General features: G+C 35.5%; 1 protein-coding gene and 1 long non-coding RNA gene across 4 annotated transcripts in view; one reads left to right on the forward strand and one right to left on the reverse strand.

Annotated features, from left to right (window-relative positions):
• The window catches only part of MYPN (myopalladin), an 83,825-nt gene extending 70,722 nt beyond the window's left edge, over positions 1-13,103 (reverse strand). The window contains exon 1 of one of the 2 annotated variants that reach the window (XM_061197724.1): positions 13,027-13,103. In XM_061197724.1, the coding sequence (XP_061053707.1) occupies positions 13,027-13,103 (77 nt within the window). Of the gene's footprint in view, positions 1-10,216; positions 10,411-13,026 lie in introns of those variants that run through there. The other variant, XM_061197716.1, reaches the window with a different exon arrangement.
• Positions 1-16,316, forward strand: part of LOC133096227 (uncharacterized) — an 85,842-nt gene extending 69,526 nt beyond the window's left edge. The window contains exons 3-4 of one of the 2 annotated variants that reach the window (XR_009701755.1): positions 10,867-10,910; positions 16,238-16,316. This is a non-coding gene — a long non-coding RNA (uncharacterized LOC133096227). Of the gene's footprint in view, positions 1-10,866; positions 10,911-14,280; positions 14,577-16,237 lie in introns of those variants that run through there. The other variant, XR_009701754.1, reaches the window with a different exon arrangement.
• The last annotated feature ends 286 nt before the right edge of the window (positions 16,317-16,602 follow it).

Here is a 16,602-nt window from a genome sequence, read left to right on the forward strand (position 1 = left end):
AACGTGATACATCATATTAACAAATTGAAGGAGAAAAACCATATGATCATCTCAATAGATGCAGAGAAAGCTTTCGACAAAATTCAACACCCATTTATGATAAAAGTCCTGCAGAAAGTAGGCATAGAGGGAACTTTCCTCAACATAATAAAGGCCGTATATGACAAACCCACAGCCAACATTGTCCTCAATGGTGAAAAACTGAAACCATTTCCACTAAGATCAGGAACAAGACAAGGTTGCCCACTCTCACCACTATTATTCAACATAGTTTTGGAAGTGTTAGCCACAGCAATCAGAGACGAAAAAGAAATAAAAGGAATCCAAATCGGAAAAGAAGAAGTAAAGCTGTCACTGTTTGCAGATGACATGATACTATACATAGAGAATCCAAAAGATGCTACCAGAAAACTACTAGAGCTAATCAATGAATTTGGTAAAGTAGCAGGATACAAAATTAATGCACAGAAATCTCTTGCATTCCTGTATACTAATGATGAAAAATCTGAAAGTGAAATTAAGAAAACACTCCCGTTTACCATTGCAACAAAAAGAATAAAATACCTAGGAATAAACCTACCTAAGGAGACAAAAGACCTGTATGCAGAAAATTATAGGACACTGATGAAAGAAATTAAAGATGATACAAACAGATGGAGAGATATACCATGTTCTTGGATTGGAAGAATAAACATTGTGAAAATGACTCTGCTACCCAAAGCAATCTACAGATTCAATGCAATCCCTATCAAACTACCACTGGCATTTTTCACAGAACTAGAACAAAAAATTTCACAATTTGTATGGAAACACAAAAGACCCCGAATAGCCAAAGCAATCTTGAGAACGAAAAATGGAGCTGGAGGAATCAGGCTCCCTGACTTCAGACTATATTACAAAGCTACAGTAATCAAGACAGTTTGGTACTGGCACAAAAACAGAAATATAGATCAATGGAACAGGATAGAAAGCCCAGAGATAAGCCCACGCACATATGGTCACCTTATCTTTGATAAAGGAGGCAAGCATATACAGTGGAGAAAAGACAGCCTCTTCAATAAGTGGTGCTGGGAAAATTGGACAGGTACATGTAAAAGTATGAAATTAGAACACTCCCTAACACCATACACAAAAATAAACTCAAAATGGATTAAAGACCTAAGTGTAAGGCCAGACACTATCAAACTCTTAGAGGAAAACATAGGCAGAACACTCTATGACATAAGTCACAGCAAGATCCTTTTTGACCCAGGTCCTAGAGAAATGGAAATAAAAACACAAATAAACAAATGGGACCTAATGAAACTTAAAAGCTTTTGCACAGCAAAGGAAACCATAAACAAGACCAAAAGACAACCCTCAGAATGGGAGAAAATATTTGCAAATGAAGCAACAGACAAAGGATTAATCTCCAAGATTTACAAGCAGCTCATGCAGCTCAATAACAAAAAAACAAACAACCCAATCCAAAAATGGGCAGAAGACCTAAATAGACATTTCTCCAAAGAAGATATACAGATTGCCAACAGACACATGAAAGAATGCTCAACATCATTAATCATTAGAGAAATGCAAATCAAAACTACAATGAGGTATCATCTCACACCGGTCAGAATGGCCATCATCAAAAAATCTAGAAACAATAAATGCTGGAGAGGGTGTGGAGAAAAGGGAACACTCTTGCACTGTTGGTGGGAATGTAAATTGATACAGCCACTATGGAGAACAGTATGGAGGTTCCTTAAAAAACTAAAAATAGAACTACCATATGACCCAGCAATCCCACTACTGGGCATATACCCTGAGAAAACCATAATTCAGAAAGAGTCATGTACCAAAATATTCATTGCAGCTCTGTTTACAATAACCAGGACATGGAAGCAACCTAGGTGTCCATCATCGGATGAATGGATAAAGAAGATGTGGCACATATATACAATGGAATATTACTCAGCCATAAAAAGAAATGAAATGGAGGTGTTTGTAATGAGGTGGATGGAGTTAGAGTCTGTCATACAGAGTGAAGTAAGTCAGAAAGAGAAAAAGAAATACAGTATGCTAACACATATATATGGAATCTAAGGGAAAAAAAAAAAGGTCATGAAGAACCTAGTGGCAAGATGGGAATAAAGACACAGACCTACTAGAGAATGGACTTGAGGATATGGGGAGGGGGAGGGGTGAGATGTGACAGGGTGAGAGAGTGTCATGGACATATATACACTACCAAATGTAAAATAGATAGCTAGTGGGAAGCAGCCGCATAGCACAGGGAGATCAGCTCGGTGCTTTGTGACCACCTAGAGGGGTGGGATAGGGAGGGTGGGAGGGAGGGAGATGCAAGAGGGAAGAGATATGGGAACATATGTATATGTATAACTGATTCACTTTGTTATAAAGCAGAAGCTAACACACCATTGTAAAGCAATTATACTTCAATAAAGATGTTTAAAAAAAAAAAAAAAAAAAAGATGTTGAAAATATAATCTCATCTAGTTACTGAAAATATAAAGTTGATCTAGCTCATGAAAATAAATAATGCTTTTATTTTATGACTAGAGACAAGTTGTTTAAATTCAGTATTGTTTTTAGGCTCCGTGTGCCCTTGAAAACTATAATGATTTAGTTTTTTCAAATAAGGTATGATTATTTTAATTTCTACAAAGGTGTGAGTTAGAGCCTAGGTTTTTAAAAAATCTCTTAAATTAACATTGGTGAAGAGGGGATATGGAAGACAGGGAAGTGGGGTGCAAGACAGGACACTTTTCACTGTATACCCTTTTCTTACTTTTAAATTGTAATTATATGAGTATATTCTAATCAATTATATGTTAACATAAATTATATGAGTATATTTATTCAAAAATAAATAATTCGTAAAGTCTTATAAAAATAGTACAATAACTTTTGTTCAGAGTCCCTTGGACTAGAAATTTTGGTAATGCAAACTACTTTCATATTATTAATGTTATACCCATTTATTCACTCACACATTTACTAGAAGGATAGCAAGCTTGTAACCCATAGGCTGTTACTCCTCTCTCTTCTCCTTAAGAGATGTAGCTAACTGATTACAGTATTCTTCCCATTGACCTTCACTTTTTTAACTCTCCAGTCCCTCAGCCACCACCAACCACTCAGAGATGGTAATGGAGATGAAGACCATCTGCCATTCTTGGCTACTGTGTGCCTTGTGCTTGGAAGATGGAGAGGAAAGTAATCTCCTAAATATTTTCTGGCTTTAACATTCTATGACAAAATTTATGTCCGTTTCAGTTAATTTCTCTTCTTTCTTTTATGTGACAGCCTCATATCATAAATAAAAATATTTGTAATATCACAAAATATTACAAATAGGGCTTCCTAGGGACTGCCCTAGTTCTCAAACTTTTAGAGTGCTATCTAAAACTAACCTCTAAATTGACAAGGTAGGCAGTCACCTTGAGAGGACAATTAAAGATGGCTAAAAGGATCACCTACAGCAAAATGTTTTTTCATATGCTTGCCATAGTCTGAGATTAACACTACTGGAGCCACTTGTTTGGGTGAGGTTTATTGTGCCTTAAAAAAAGATTAATTGAAAATGCAATGGGGTTGGATGGGTGCAAAGATTTATCTACAAAGATACTCATCATAGTATGGATGATAATATTAAAAAATTAGAACCATGTCCAATAAGAAATTAGTTAAATTAGTATGATATGCTCATTAAATAGAACTATATGGCTATTTTAAATTTTGAAGCACAGTGAATGATATACAAAATAGTATATGAAAATGTAATTGAGATCCCAGCTGAAAATTTGTCTCTTTGTGCATTAACTTTGTAGAGGAATAGTTAAAGGTATTGAAATAAGGTGCAAAATGCTATTTGAAAATGTAATTAATATACTGATTGAAAATCCTTTCCATTTGTAAATCAACTATCCCATTAACCAAGTTTGAGTTTCTGTATATATTTAAATGTGAGGGGGGAAATTCAGTGCTTTATAAATCAGGATGGTCTTCTATTAGTTAGACGTTACTGTATATTGTGTTTTAATGTAACTTTGTCTCTAGCTCTTTAAGATGGCTTTTATCTTGAGGCAACATGGAGTGAACATTGGCTTTGGAATCAGATGAATCTGTTTTCAAATTCTGGCTTCATCTCCTAGCAGTTGTGTGACTTTGAGAAAATTACTTAACTTCTTTGATCTTTGGATTCCTCATCTGTAAAACATGGATAATGTCTATTTCCCAGGGGAGTGAGGATTAATAACATTACGATTGCAAATCTCGTAAAACAGGGCCAGCCACTATAATGAGCACTCAGCTGATGTTAGTAAAAAACAGTACATGGGTAAAGGTGTTGTTAATGTTGAAGAACTTCCAAAAAGTTTATATGTATGGTGAAAATAGAGAAGAAAATACACATATAAGTAATCACTTCTCTCTACAACTATGTCTTTGTTGTTGTTGTTTTAAAGAAAAGGAGCCAATGGGACTTCCCTGGCGGTCTAGTGGTTAAGACTCTGTGCTTCCACTACAGGGGGCACAGTTCGATCCTTGGTTGGGGAATTAAGATCTCACACGCCCTGCGGTGCGGCCAAAAAAAAAAAAAGGAGCCAGTTGAGGTGTAAATGTGTGCCTGTTCTGATGCTTATAGTCATGAGAAATTATTACAACAAAAATTTCAAGCGTTCAAAATTAAGGATTTCTTTAACGTTTGAATGTAACAGTTGTTACCTAACACTTTGGAGTTAGATAGATCGGGTTCGAATCCTAGTTCTGACAGTTCCTAGCTGTATAAACTCAAGGAATTTACTTAACCTCTGTAAGCCTCAGTTTGCTTGTTTGTAAAACAGGGGTAATAACAGTAGCCATTCCATAAGTTGAAGGGTGATTAATGTGCTTGGCATCTAGTAAATGTTCAATATATGGTAGTTACTATTATTTATTATTATTTAACAACTGTGGCCACATACCATAAGAAGTAGAAGTAGAACTAGTGACGTGACTTGATCCAAGGACACACTTTGAAGAGAAACTGAACTTGAATTTGTAGTTAATTCAGCGTATCTGTATTCTATGAAATATGCATAGTCTCATGAACAAACTATGCTGCCTTCAGTTCTTTGTACATATCCTCTTTGCTCAGGCTGCTCCCTTTCTCCACCTCTCTTCACTATCTTAGTGGGCCAAGTCGTATACAGTCTTCATTTCTTAGCTGAGAGATGGCCCTGGGATTTCTTCTTTTCTCTGGGTTGGGTACCTCTCCAGTGTGCTGCCAAAATTCACTGTCCTAACCCCCAAACACAGCACTTATTATGATACATATTTGCCTATTTACTTTTCTGTCTACCTCATTTTGTTTTGTACACCCTCATCTCTGTACACACACAGCACATAGAAGGTGATCAAAAAGTATCTGTTGAATTCTTCTGTTCATTAGAATTTCCTACTAAATCTATGGTTGTTTATCTTTTTTTTTTAAGTTGCAGGCTAAAGTAAGACAGATAAATAGAAATCATATTTACAAAGGAAACTTACAGGCACAAAGACAAAATATGAACTGGTAAAAGCAGTAATAACTTCAAAGTGACTTTCAAATAAAAATTTATTTGTGGTGGATAAAATAACTGGAATTATGCTTTGTTTTCATACCAGAAGGATCAAAGAACAGCTGATTATAATAAAAAACCTGGGTTTGAATCCCAGCTCCAACACTAAATAACTTTGCTATCTTGAGCAAGTCACTTAATGCATCTGAATCTCAATTATCCTCATCTATCAAATGGTATAATAACAATTCCATCTCAGATGGTTCTCAGGTGGAAATGCATGTATAAATTGTTAAACTGATAAATATTACCTAAAATAGGAAATATGAAAATGTATTACTTTCTCTTTCAAGCATTAATTTTAAAACTATCTGTTACAAAACTTACACTTTTAAAAAACCCAAGAGCTATTATGGATAACCCCGCTTTCATTTATTCATCCAGTAAATATTAACTGAGCATTTACTATGTGCCAGGCACCCTTCTAGGCCCTGAGGATTCATCAGTGAACAAAAGACAAAGTCCTTGCCCTCATGGAGTTGACATTCTAGTAGGGAAGATATAAATGTTAAGAAGAAAAATAAAGTAGGGCAAGGGAATAGAGAATGATGAGGTAGAGAAGAAGGTGTGCTACTGATATTTTGGCTAGGGATGTCAGGCAAAGCTTCTCATGCAGTGGAGAAGTTAGCCATGTGACCATCTGGGAGGAAGAAGTGAGTGTCAAGGCCAAGGGAGGTGAATGTTTGGTGTGTCCAAGTCAAGCCCAGTGGGCCAGGAGGTGAGTAAGAAAGAAGAGTGGAAGGCTAGAGCATGTAAGATCTTTCAGACCATGGGAAAGACTCTGAGTTTTACTAAATGTGTGAATGGGAAACCATTTTAAAGTTTTTTGAAGCAGGTGACATGGTTTTGAAAAAGTTCAATTGTGGCTGCTATGCAAAGAATGCAAGAGATGATGCTGGTTTGGATCAATGAGTAGTATTAGAGGAAGATGGCGAGAAATGGTCAGATTTGAGATATCTTTTGAAAATAGAGCCAGTATGATTTGCTGATGGATTGAAAGTAGGGTACAAGAGAAAGACCAGAGTCAAGAGTGACTCCAGTATTTATGGCCTAAGCAACTAGGTGAGTGGTGGAATTATTTACTGGGATGAGGCAGGAGCAAGTTTTAGGAAGGGTTCTCTTAAACATTTCATTTGACAAATGTCAAAGTTCTCTTAGACATTTCAACTGGTGTGTTCAGGTGACATTGGACATTGCTTCCTTCTTTCTGCTTATTATAAATTGAAACAGATATTACGCTGCTTTCAAACTAAGAATGAATAAATGCCATTGAAAACAGATTGTGCTTTTGATGAAATGGTCTTAGGTTTGAAATGAGGCAGTTAATGTGGCATCAAGACCAACTTTAGTAAATCATGTAAACTAATTTAGCCACGTAGAATGCTTATTGAATGTTCTTCACTTTCTTTTGCTAAACATCTATAATTTTTCCCTACGAATTTTCCTGAAAAGAGGATCTGACCTAAGAACTTGCTGAAAATGTTAGGAGTCTGGTTTACAAAAACAAAACTTAAAGCTGATACCTTTGGGCATATTTCTCAAGTCATGTTAACACTATTCTTCTGTAAGTTCTGAGAAGACCTTGTTGGAAATAACATGAGTTATAAACTCATCTTTTGGTTATAATATGAACATTTAAATCAGGGCATTGACCAGAGAATTGGCAAAACCTAATATGAAGTAACTTGGATTAAAACATGAATACTGAAGTTTTCTGGCTATGAAATATTCTTAGATATTAAATGAGAAAACAAATCTGGTTTCTAGGGGAACATAAAAACAGACTAATATTTAATAGTTATTTGGCTAGAGAGCTGGAATAGGAAAAGATAGACATCTTTAATTAACTCACCTCTAAACTGAGGAGCAGAACTACGCTGCTTACTTCGTAGCTTTGTTTGTGAAAGAACTTTAGAAATGTAGACACTATACAAGTTCAAGGTAATCCTTTTCTGTAGGGGAGCACTAGTGTAAAGGATACCAAAACCAGAGCCCAAAGTTAGTATTTAATCTGAAATATAGCAAATAAATAGTATAGAAGTAAATTCTATGACCCCTAAAAAAGGTAATGAAGCCAAGTAAGATGGCTTCAGGAATCTAGGGCCAAAAAAAGGGTTTGGTGGTAGTCACAAAAATGAGGTTTTCTTTCACTCTCAATTCACCATTCATGATGAACTTAGCTCTTATACCAAAGTCCCAAATGAGAAAACTTTGTCAATCCCCATTAACTCAAAGATTCATTTTAAATAAGAAAAAAAATGTAAACGTTTTCATCCTTCTTCAGCCTCTTAATATTTGGGTCCATTTTCTTTAGGTGTTTAAGGATTTGAAAAATGATAACTTCCCTAATTGACACATTTGCTAGATTGGGAGAGGAGCAAGTACCCCAATTCGGCTCGTGATCTCAAGATCTAGTTCTAGTTCCAGCCCTTGGTGTGAAGGCTCTGCTGGGCCTCTCTCAGACCGTGGGGTGCATTGTGACTCCAAGTGGAGGGCTATGTAGCACACAGTCTATACAGAGCTTGTCAAGGTGACTCTAGTTATACAGAGCTGTAGGAACTCTTCAGTGACTGCAGGTAAATAGTCGCACCAACTTTTGTGCCCACCAAAAATGTAACTGCTGAAAATATGTTCTTAAATTTCTCAACACACCATTTTGTCTGTAGATGGGTTGTTCCCTTTAAGCAAAAGCCCAATGCCTTAGCAGTTTTAAAAGCTCTTTGTCAGCTGTAAAGCACCATAGAAATTTAAGAAAATATTTCTGTGGTGTTTGATCCTTCTACGTCTCTTAAGAGAGGAAAAGAGATAAGAAAATCTTTTCATCTTTTTGGCTTGTTATAGGCAATAACACCATGCTACAAGCAATGCCTTTGTCAAATCTCAATGTCAATGAGGAGACTAATTATTCTGGGGTTAGCAGTCTCATTCATCTTCTATTTTCAGGTTAATGAGCTGAGTTCATTACTCCTATTGCATCGAGGAGTTAACCTAAAAAATTTAGCTGTCACCTTTTCATATACTAACATTAGTTCATTAAAGTCCTTTCACAGTGAAACCTAATTTACCTGTAGTCCCGTTTCTTCAAAAATAAGTTTGAAAAACCATCTCTATGAATTCCAAAACCCTGTTGGGATAAAAATTCATTCAGTTTCTTGTGTCCACGAATTGTGGTTCTGAGTCCATTCCATTGAACGTGTGCCTTTGTAAGCTAGAAATTATATTCTATTATACAATAGATGTATTAGAGTCTGTAGTAGAGTCTGTATTCTAAATTATACACGTATGGAACACTGGCGCTTTAATACATTGTTAGGAGTTCCAATAGCATTAGCCATATTCTATAAGTGGGAATAGAGACAAACCTCCAGAATTTGGATAATGTCCAACTGTTTGTTTCATACTCCATTATTGTAAGATTCTGTAATGTTTATAATTTTGTGTCCTGACAAAGTAAGTATGGTGTGCATATATTTCAGATTTCATGGGATGGCCTTGATTTTAACTATTTTGCTTATTGTCAAATGGTGTATCAGACAGCATATCTTAATTTTTGTTTAAAAATATGTTTATTATAGCTATAAGTGTAGACATTCTCAGTTTCCTAGAAAAGGACTATATGGATTTTATGTGAAGTTAAGAGTTATTATTAAGGAGAGACTAAAAAGTTATAACAGTTTTTAAATTTAGAGCTTGTAGAATTCATTTCATCATTACCAATGTGAAAGTAGTTGAATAATAATTTTTTGAGAAAGGAAACTGGTTAGCTGTTTTGTTTCTTTCAAACTGATTGATGCTAGTATCTTTAACAAGTATGAGTAAAAAAATCTGTTGATAAGATAATAAAATTTCTTAGCACCCTTACTGTAATGTTCACTTTTTGGGAATGGAAATACAGATTAACTCATGTTTTCTTTTTCTTTGTTTATACGGTTATTAAAATATAATTCAAGTTGTGCATCTAATTACTGCTAATAGTGCAATGTACCAAGCCAAACACTTGCCACTGACTGTCAAGTGTCTTTCTGATGCAGCTGAAAAGGGAGGGGGGGGGGGGAGAGAAAGAGAGAGAGGGGGAGAGAAAGGAGAAAGAAAGAGCAATGTCCTTTGAGCAAGACTTTCTGCAGCTGTTGTGTACATTAATCCAGGGAGCAGATCTCCCAACACTAAATATAGCAAGCATATCCTTTTACATGATAAAAAAAATGTTAAATGAAAGTCTTTAACTATGGAGTCATATTATTTTAGATTTGATTTCCTTTTAAAAGGAAATAGGCATTGCACACATATTCTCTATACAAACACCGTAATTTTAATAAATGAATGTATGGAAAATGCCAATGGTAATACACATGTCACGACTTTCTCTGTTAAGATATTTTCCTTTAGGACCCGAGTAGGCTGTGATCACTGAGGGTCTCATCAATCCCCTCCAAAATTTGACCGCGTAGAAAACTTTATTTTTCACATAATTTTGTGTCCCATCATACGTAATTAGAAAGTTATCCTCGGTTTCACTCTAAACAACAGTAATTAGGTCTCGGAAATATCCCTTTCGCATTGTCAGTTTCTTGTTATCAAAACACACTTGAGAACTTAAATCTGGATATTACCTTTCTTTTTTTAGTTGACCCAGATGAGGATGTCCAAACACTCCACCGTGATGATAATTATCCAAGGAGAACTTTTAGATGAAAGCACAGGAGAAAAAGAAAATTCTTCACGCCCTTGGAAATGGAGAGTAGCCGTCCATAGAGTGAGGAGTTAACCTTAGTTTCAGTGAGGATGGCTGTTAGAAGCTGGACAACCTGTCACCACCGGAGCCAGAGCATTTGTCAGCTCACAGGTCCCAAGTTATTTTGAGCTGTATAAACCATGTGCCTGTGAAACATTCCACCTGATTGGATAGGAGAAAACTGAGCAAAGGGATTCCACAGCAGGACAGCACCTATGGGAGGTGGCGGTCAGTCAGTTTTCCTACCTATAGAATTTCACTTACAGCTAGAGGCCCAAGTTGTTTATTGATTTATGTTTGGAATTAATACTAAATTCATTATAACACATTCCATCTGTCAAATAAAATGGCATTATTTTTTGAAATACATCAAAATTCTTAATTTTTAAGAGAATTAACTTTATTTTTTTAATAATTAATTTTTATTGGAGTATAGTTGCTTTACGATGCTGTGTTAGTTTCTACCATACAACAAAGTGAATCAGCCATACATATACATATATCCCCTCTTTTTTGGATTTCCTTCCCATTTAGGTCACCACAGAGCACTGAGTAGAGTTCCCTGAACTACGCAGAAGGTAAGAGAATTAACTTTAATTCATGGGAAATTTACTCTCATTTAATCACTGATACATTTTAGGAAATTTGGTTATGAAAAGCCAGTATGAAAGTGAGGTCTAACATTTTAAAGCTGAGAGGTTTTTTTTTTTTTTTTAACTGTTTGTCCAAAGGCTTAGCAAAAGCAGAGAAGATAACTAACATTAAAAGTTGTTAACTAGAGATCACAGAAAAAATGGAGAGGAAAAAGCCATCAGTCTGAGAATAAACCCAGTAACAAATTAGTTTGAACAAACTTTTTCAGAAAAAAAACTAATCAGATACTGTTTAAAAGTCAAAATTGCTATATAATGTAACACATTACAACTCCTATTCATTTATTAGTACCTGGAATAACTTTTTTTTGTATATTATTTTGAAAAAGTCTATGCCAGATTTCTTCTTTTACAAGCATTGCCGAACAATAAGAAAGAATCCTTAGCCAAACCAACATCTGCTCAAAAACCTACTTTGTCAAAGTATAGGCTCTTTGATATTAATTTCATATATTTTCAGAATATGAATTTGGAAAAAAAAAGTTAACCCCATAATTTCAGTCTTGGTAGAAGCCTGGGTTTTGAAAATTCAGATAAATGCCATTGTTTTTTTTTTGTTTTTTTTTTTAAGGGTCATTCTTAGATTTGGGTAGCATAAAATACATTGATTTAAACCTACCTTTCTTAATTAAATCACACAATACTTGTAGAATTTCTTCCCATTCATTCAACAAATATTTATCTAATGCCTGCTATGTACCAGGTACTGGGTATAAAGCAGTGCACAAAACATAACAAAATTCCTGCCCTCATGGCATTTACTAAGAGATCTTTTTACCTTTTTCAGTCACCTTGAGACTCCCTATAGCATATTGAATAGATATAAAATTTGTTTATTATGATCAAATCAGAAGCTTCACTATACCTTTTGTTAAGGAACTTTGAATTTACATGGGCAAAATGAAAAAGACTATTGAGGAAAACTTTAAAATAATCCAGACTGAAAGCACTATTACTGAGGAGGGAAGAGGGCACAAGAATAACTGAGTTATATGGATAGGTTATTTTCATTACTGCATTAATCTAGATCTTCAATGTACAGGGTTGTTTGCTCTCTTACCTGTGCTGAAATTAACCTCAAGACTACTTAATTGTGTTTCTGCATTTTCTGTTTAGGTAGGTGCTCCAACGATGTCTTTTTATTTAAAGAGAGGATCTTCCCCCACTATCCCTTTCAGATCTTGATGCATAATCAATATAAGTGCTGCTAAGTCTTGAGTCGGGACAGGAAAAAGTAAAACCTCCATTTCATTTAGCACATAGATGTGCTACAATTTGATCTTCCAAAGGGAAATGTCTACACACACTGTAACTGAACATATTTCTGCTTCCTTGCAAACTGTTCCATGATAAGCCTGGTATCCTACCTTTCACCCAGGTATAGAACACTGAGGTGGAAGGAGACCCATACTGAAAGATAAACTAGAGTTGGTTGGGCAGTGGAATTAGGAATCAATAGGAAGAATTAAAATCGGTTTAAAATGCAAAAAAAAAAAAAAGTTACGGAAAAAAGAGACAAAGAAATTCTGAATAGCAGTAATCTTTCTTTCATTTTTACCGTAACATTTTCAAAGACAGATAGTGTACAAATTTTTTTGAGCTCTTTGAGAAAAAGTTGCATATAAATATTTTAAATAAATAATATTCAGCAACTGTGGATACCTTGCTTAACAGTATATCAATCTTGTATTCTAGATTCTAGTTTTTTAAAATTGGTTTCTGCTCCCAGGTAATGTAGCCCCTACCCTGCATATCATTTTAGTAATTGTATAAACATTACACCACAAACCTACTAGTTTAGATTTTACCAGAGTTTACTGGTACAAAGAATACTTTTTAAAACTTAAAAAATATATCCAGCATAGTTAAAAACAAATTTCATAAGTGACAAGTAAACACAAGTTTACATGTCTTAAGCCTTCCCCATAAAGTTGAGTGGCCCATCTAACACATGTGTTTATTGTGGTTTGAACATGATCTTGTTCTTGCCTTCAGCTGTTTTCTGAATTCAGTCACTCAGTTATAGAAACAGTTCACTCACATTGGGGTGATCCACAGGAATGCCAAGGAATCTGGAAGATCTATGACAGAGGAAGTCTTCACTTGGAGGATAAGCATGTGAGAATTTCTGTGCTAGTAGATTCATATAAAATTTTTGTATTTGCTATTTTTCCAGATTGCTTTAGATTTTTATTCTTTAAAAGAAATTTCTGACATATACCAAATTTTCAATGAGTTTTGCTTAAAGTTTATAGATTTATATTGAGGTATTCCCCTCAAGTATCAGATGAAAAAACAACAATCCTCTATATCTTATTTTTGAAGAATAGAGACTTGTATTATTTTCTAACCTTTGCTAATGAGAAAAACACAACAGAGGCAAGTTCTTGACCATCCAAAACAATGTATGTATGGTGGATTACAGAGGGTCTTAAACAAACCCCATGATACAGTGTAATTGAGAACTACAATTAAATCCTTAAGAAATGTCTTTTTCATCTCAACGGTACTGAAAACACTTGCTTAAAACTAAAACTAAAAAAAACTTAAAAAGCTATAAGTTCAAAACCTATTTAGTTTTAAAAACTAAAAACATTAAAAAAATCTATAAACAGAATACTTATTATCCTGAAAAGTAAATTTGTGATTACCTGTCCCAGGAGAAGGACCGTTCCTGTATCAATCAACCAGGATCATCCAAAGCCCAAATCTCACTGCCTAACTTGTGTCAGCCGCAAAAGTAGCATGAAGGAAATGTGATACTGCCCCGCCAGAGTAATGAAGGGTACTTACAGGGTTCCGTGGCAGATCCAGGGACCGTCATTTAGAACAGATTGCTCTTTCGGATCAACTTTAATAACTCAGTCTGCGCGACGTTCTTAACCTGGATGGATGGTGTGGGTGGGTAATGACTAAGATGACTAAGGAAACAGACTTTCTTGATTTCTCCTTTGATGAGATAAAAAGGATAATAAACATGAAATTTTAAAGAATAAAACATAAGGAATGCACAACATATCCATGTGGAGGATGCATGTGACACGTGTAAACATCTTTACCTGATACAAAACTGAGAGTATGGTTGATACATTTATTAAAGTAAATCTGGGAAAATAATCAGTTATTATAATACTTAATGTGTGCTCTCCCAGTTTTGGGGTAGATTAAAGCTTTACTATGTGGTTTCCATGAAAGGACTGTAAGGCTTCCTTTACTTGTGCTTTTGATATGGAGGACATATCAAAGTTTACACTTTTTAGGAGGTATTATTTCTAAAAAGAAAATCTGTTCCCAGAGGTTTTTTTAGAAGAGCATCTATGGGGGCTTCCCTGGTGGCGCAGTGGTTGAGAATCTGCCTGCTAATGCAGGGGACACGGGTTCGAGCCCTGGTCTGGGAAGATCCCACATGCCGCGGAGCAACTAGGCCCGTGAGCCACAACTACTGAGCCTGCGCGTCTGGAGCCTGTGCTCCGCAACACGAAGGCCACGATAGTGAGAGGCCCGCGCGCCACACCGCGATGAAGAGTGGCCCCCGCTTGCCGCAACTAGAGAAAGCCCTCGCACAGAAACGAAGACCCAACATAGCAATCAATCAATCAATCAATAAAATAAAATCTTGTAAAAAAAAAAAAAAGAGCATCTATGATTAACTGAAGAAATCCAAGACAGTTAGTATCAGGCATGTAATCCTGAGGTCTACAGTTGATTCCTCCTGTTCACCACATTAATATAATGATTATATTAACACACATATAAACTTATCATCTCAGTAGAAGTAAGTTAACATTCTTTAGCTGTATGCTAGGCACTATGTTAGGCTCTTCATGGACATTGTACTTTATTTTACATATTCCTTCAACAAACTATGAAGTAGGTACTGTTAGAATTCTCATTTTACAGGTAAGAACCTAAGGCTTAGAAAGAGGTTAAAAACTTGCCCAAGGTAACACAATGGGTGAGTGACTGAGCCAGGATTAAACCTAAGGCTAACTCTAAGTCTGTGCTCATAACTACTGCACGTATTTAAAAGTTTGCATTTCTGCAGTATTTGAAAAAAAAATTAAGGGTAAAAATGAACATAAAACCTACTGTCTCTTTTAGTAAGTATCTTAAGGAAACACTGTGTTGAATTTTGTTTATAATTTTTCTGACAGAAGGGAACCCTGAAATTCTTTTGTATGACTAAACAAACAAGCAAAGAGAAAATATAGAAAGAAAAAAATGAATGCTTTCAGAAACATTGTATCTGCCGTATTTTAGCTGAGAACATGAATTGTTATGTGGACCGAAACATTAGGCATTAATGCTGAAAGATAGGGCATTGGAAGGCAGTCTGAATGCTTTAACAGACCTATTTTTTTGTTCCATTTATGATAGTCATTTTGCTCAGACAATTTAAGAGCTTTGTTCTTTTGAAAGTAAATTTCAATGCTTTGTGTTATTTCTCAGCACATCAACATGGGTCAATAGATTTTTTTGCAAGTTAAGGGTAGGAAAATAACACTTGAAATATTCTCTCTTCATAATGCTATCACTGAATATCTTAAATGCCAGTGTGCCAGTCTCTGGGTGATTCCACTCAGATTCTATTTTTGGGCAGCTTGGACATCTCAGAAAGCTGAAAATAAAGTTCAGTGTTCTTATGCATGACCCAAATAATCACACTAACACTAATGATGTGAAGGAAAGGAAATGGGAATTAACATTTCTTCCAAGTGTACTCTAAGACAGGAGCAGCTTAAGTTATCTCTTATTCAACACTCACAGCAACCCTGAAAGGTATTGCTATTTGTATGTTACAAGGAGGAAACTAAGGCTTAAGGAAGTTTAGCTTTCCCAAAGCTAGCCAACCAGTGAGCTGCACAGCTGGGTGAAGTCAAACCTAGGCTTCTTAGTTTAAAATGTATTCTCTTTTCATTGCCCCCCCCTCCACTGTCTTCTCATGAAAAGTAATTATGCAGGTTAGTTCAAAAATCAGAAATCACCCAAAGAAGGAAACTCGCCATTATTTTCATATGTATCGGTAGACAAAGGATTACTAAAGTTATTACTTTGATTTTAGGGACTTGGTGTTTATTTAACAGAAGCAAGAAGAGAACAGAAAAATAGCATAAGACTAAGTCTTGGACTGTTTTCACAAAGAAGACTCAATAAAATTTGTTGACTGAAATAGCAAGGGCTAATACACATTTCTGAGACGTTATTATATGAAATCTATCAAAAGGAATTTGTATTTTATATCCCTATTCAAGTTCTTATTTTTATTTGCAGATGGATCTACCCATTTGGTGTTTCTTGCTTTAGCAAACTTCCTATCAAATAAAGTCAGCATACTTTAATGTAGGAAGACCTGGAAAACCTTTTTTATTTTGCCTCATCACCCAACTGCTTTTCATTCCAAACTGAGAATGGATTAGTTAAAACGTAGTCTAACCAAGAAGTCTCCTGTTAATATCTTAGAGATTCTCTCCTTTCATCTTCTAACCTAGACAATAAGCTTTAATTAAAAATGTGGGTGAGGGAATTCCCTGGAGGTCCAGTGGTTAGGACGCTTTCAATGCCAGGGCCCGGGTTCAATCCCTGGTCAGGGAACTAAGATCCCACAAGCCACGTGACG

This window comes from Eubalaena glacialis, chromosome 1 (assembly GCF_028564815.1).
Source record: "Eubalaena glacialis isolate mEubGla1 chromosome 1, mEubGla1.1.hap2.+ XY, whole genome shotgun sequence".
NCBI lineage: Eukaryota > Metazoa > Chordata > Mammalia > Artiodactyla > Balaenidae > Eubalaena > Eubalaena glacialis.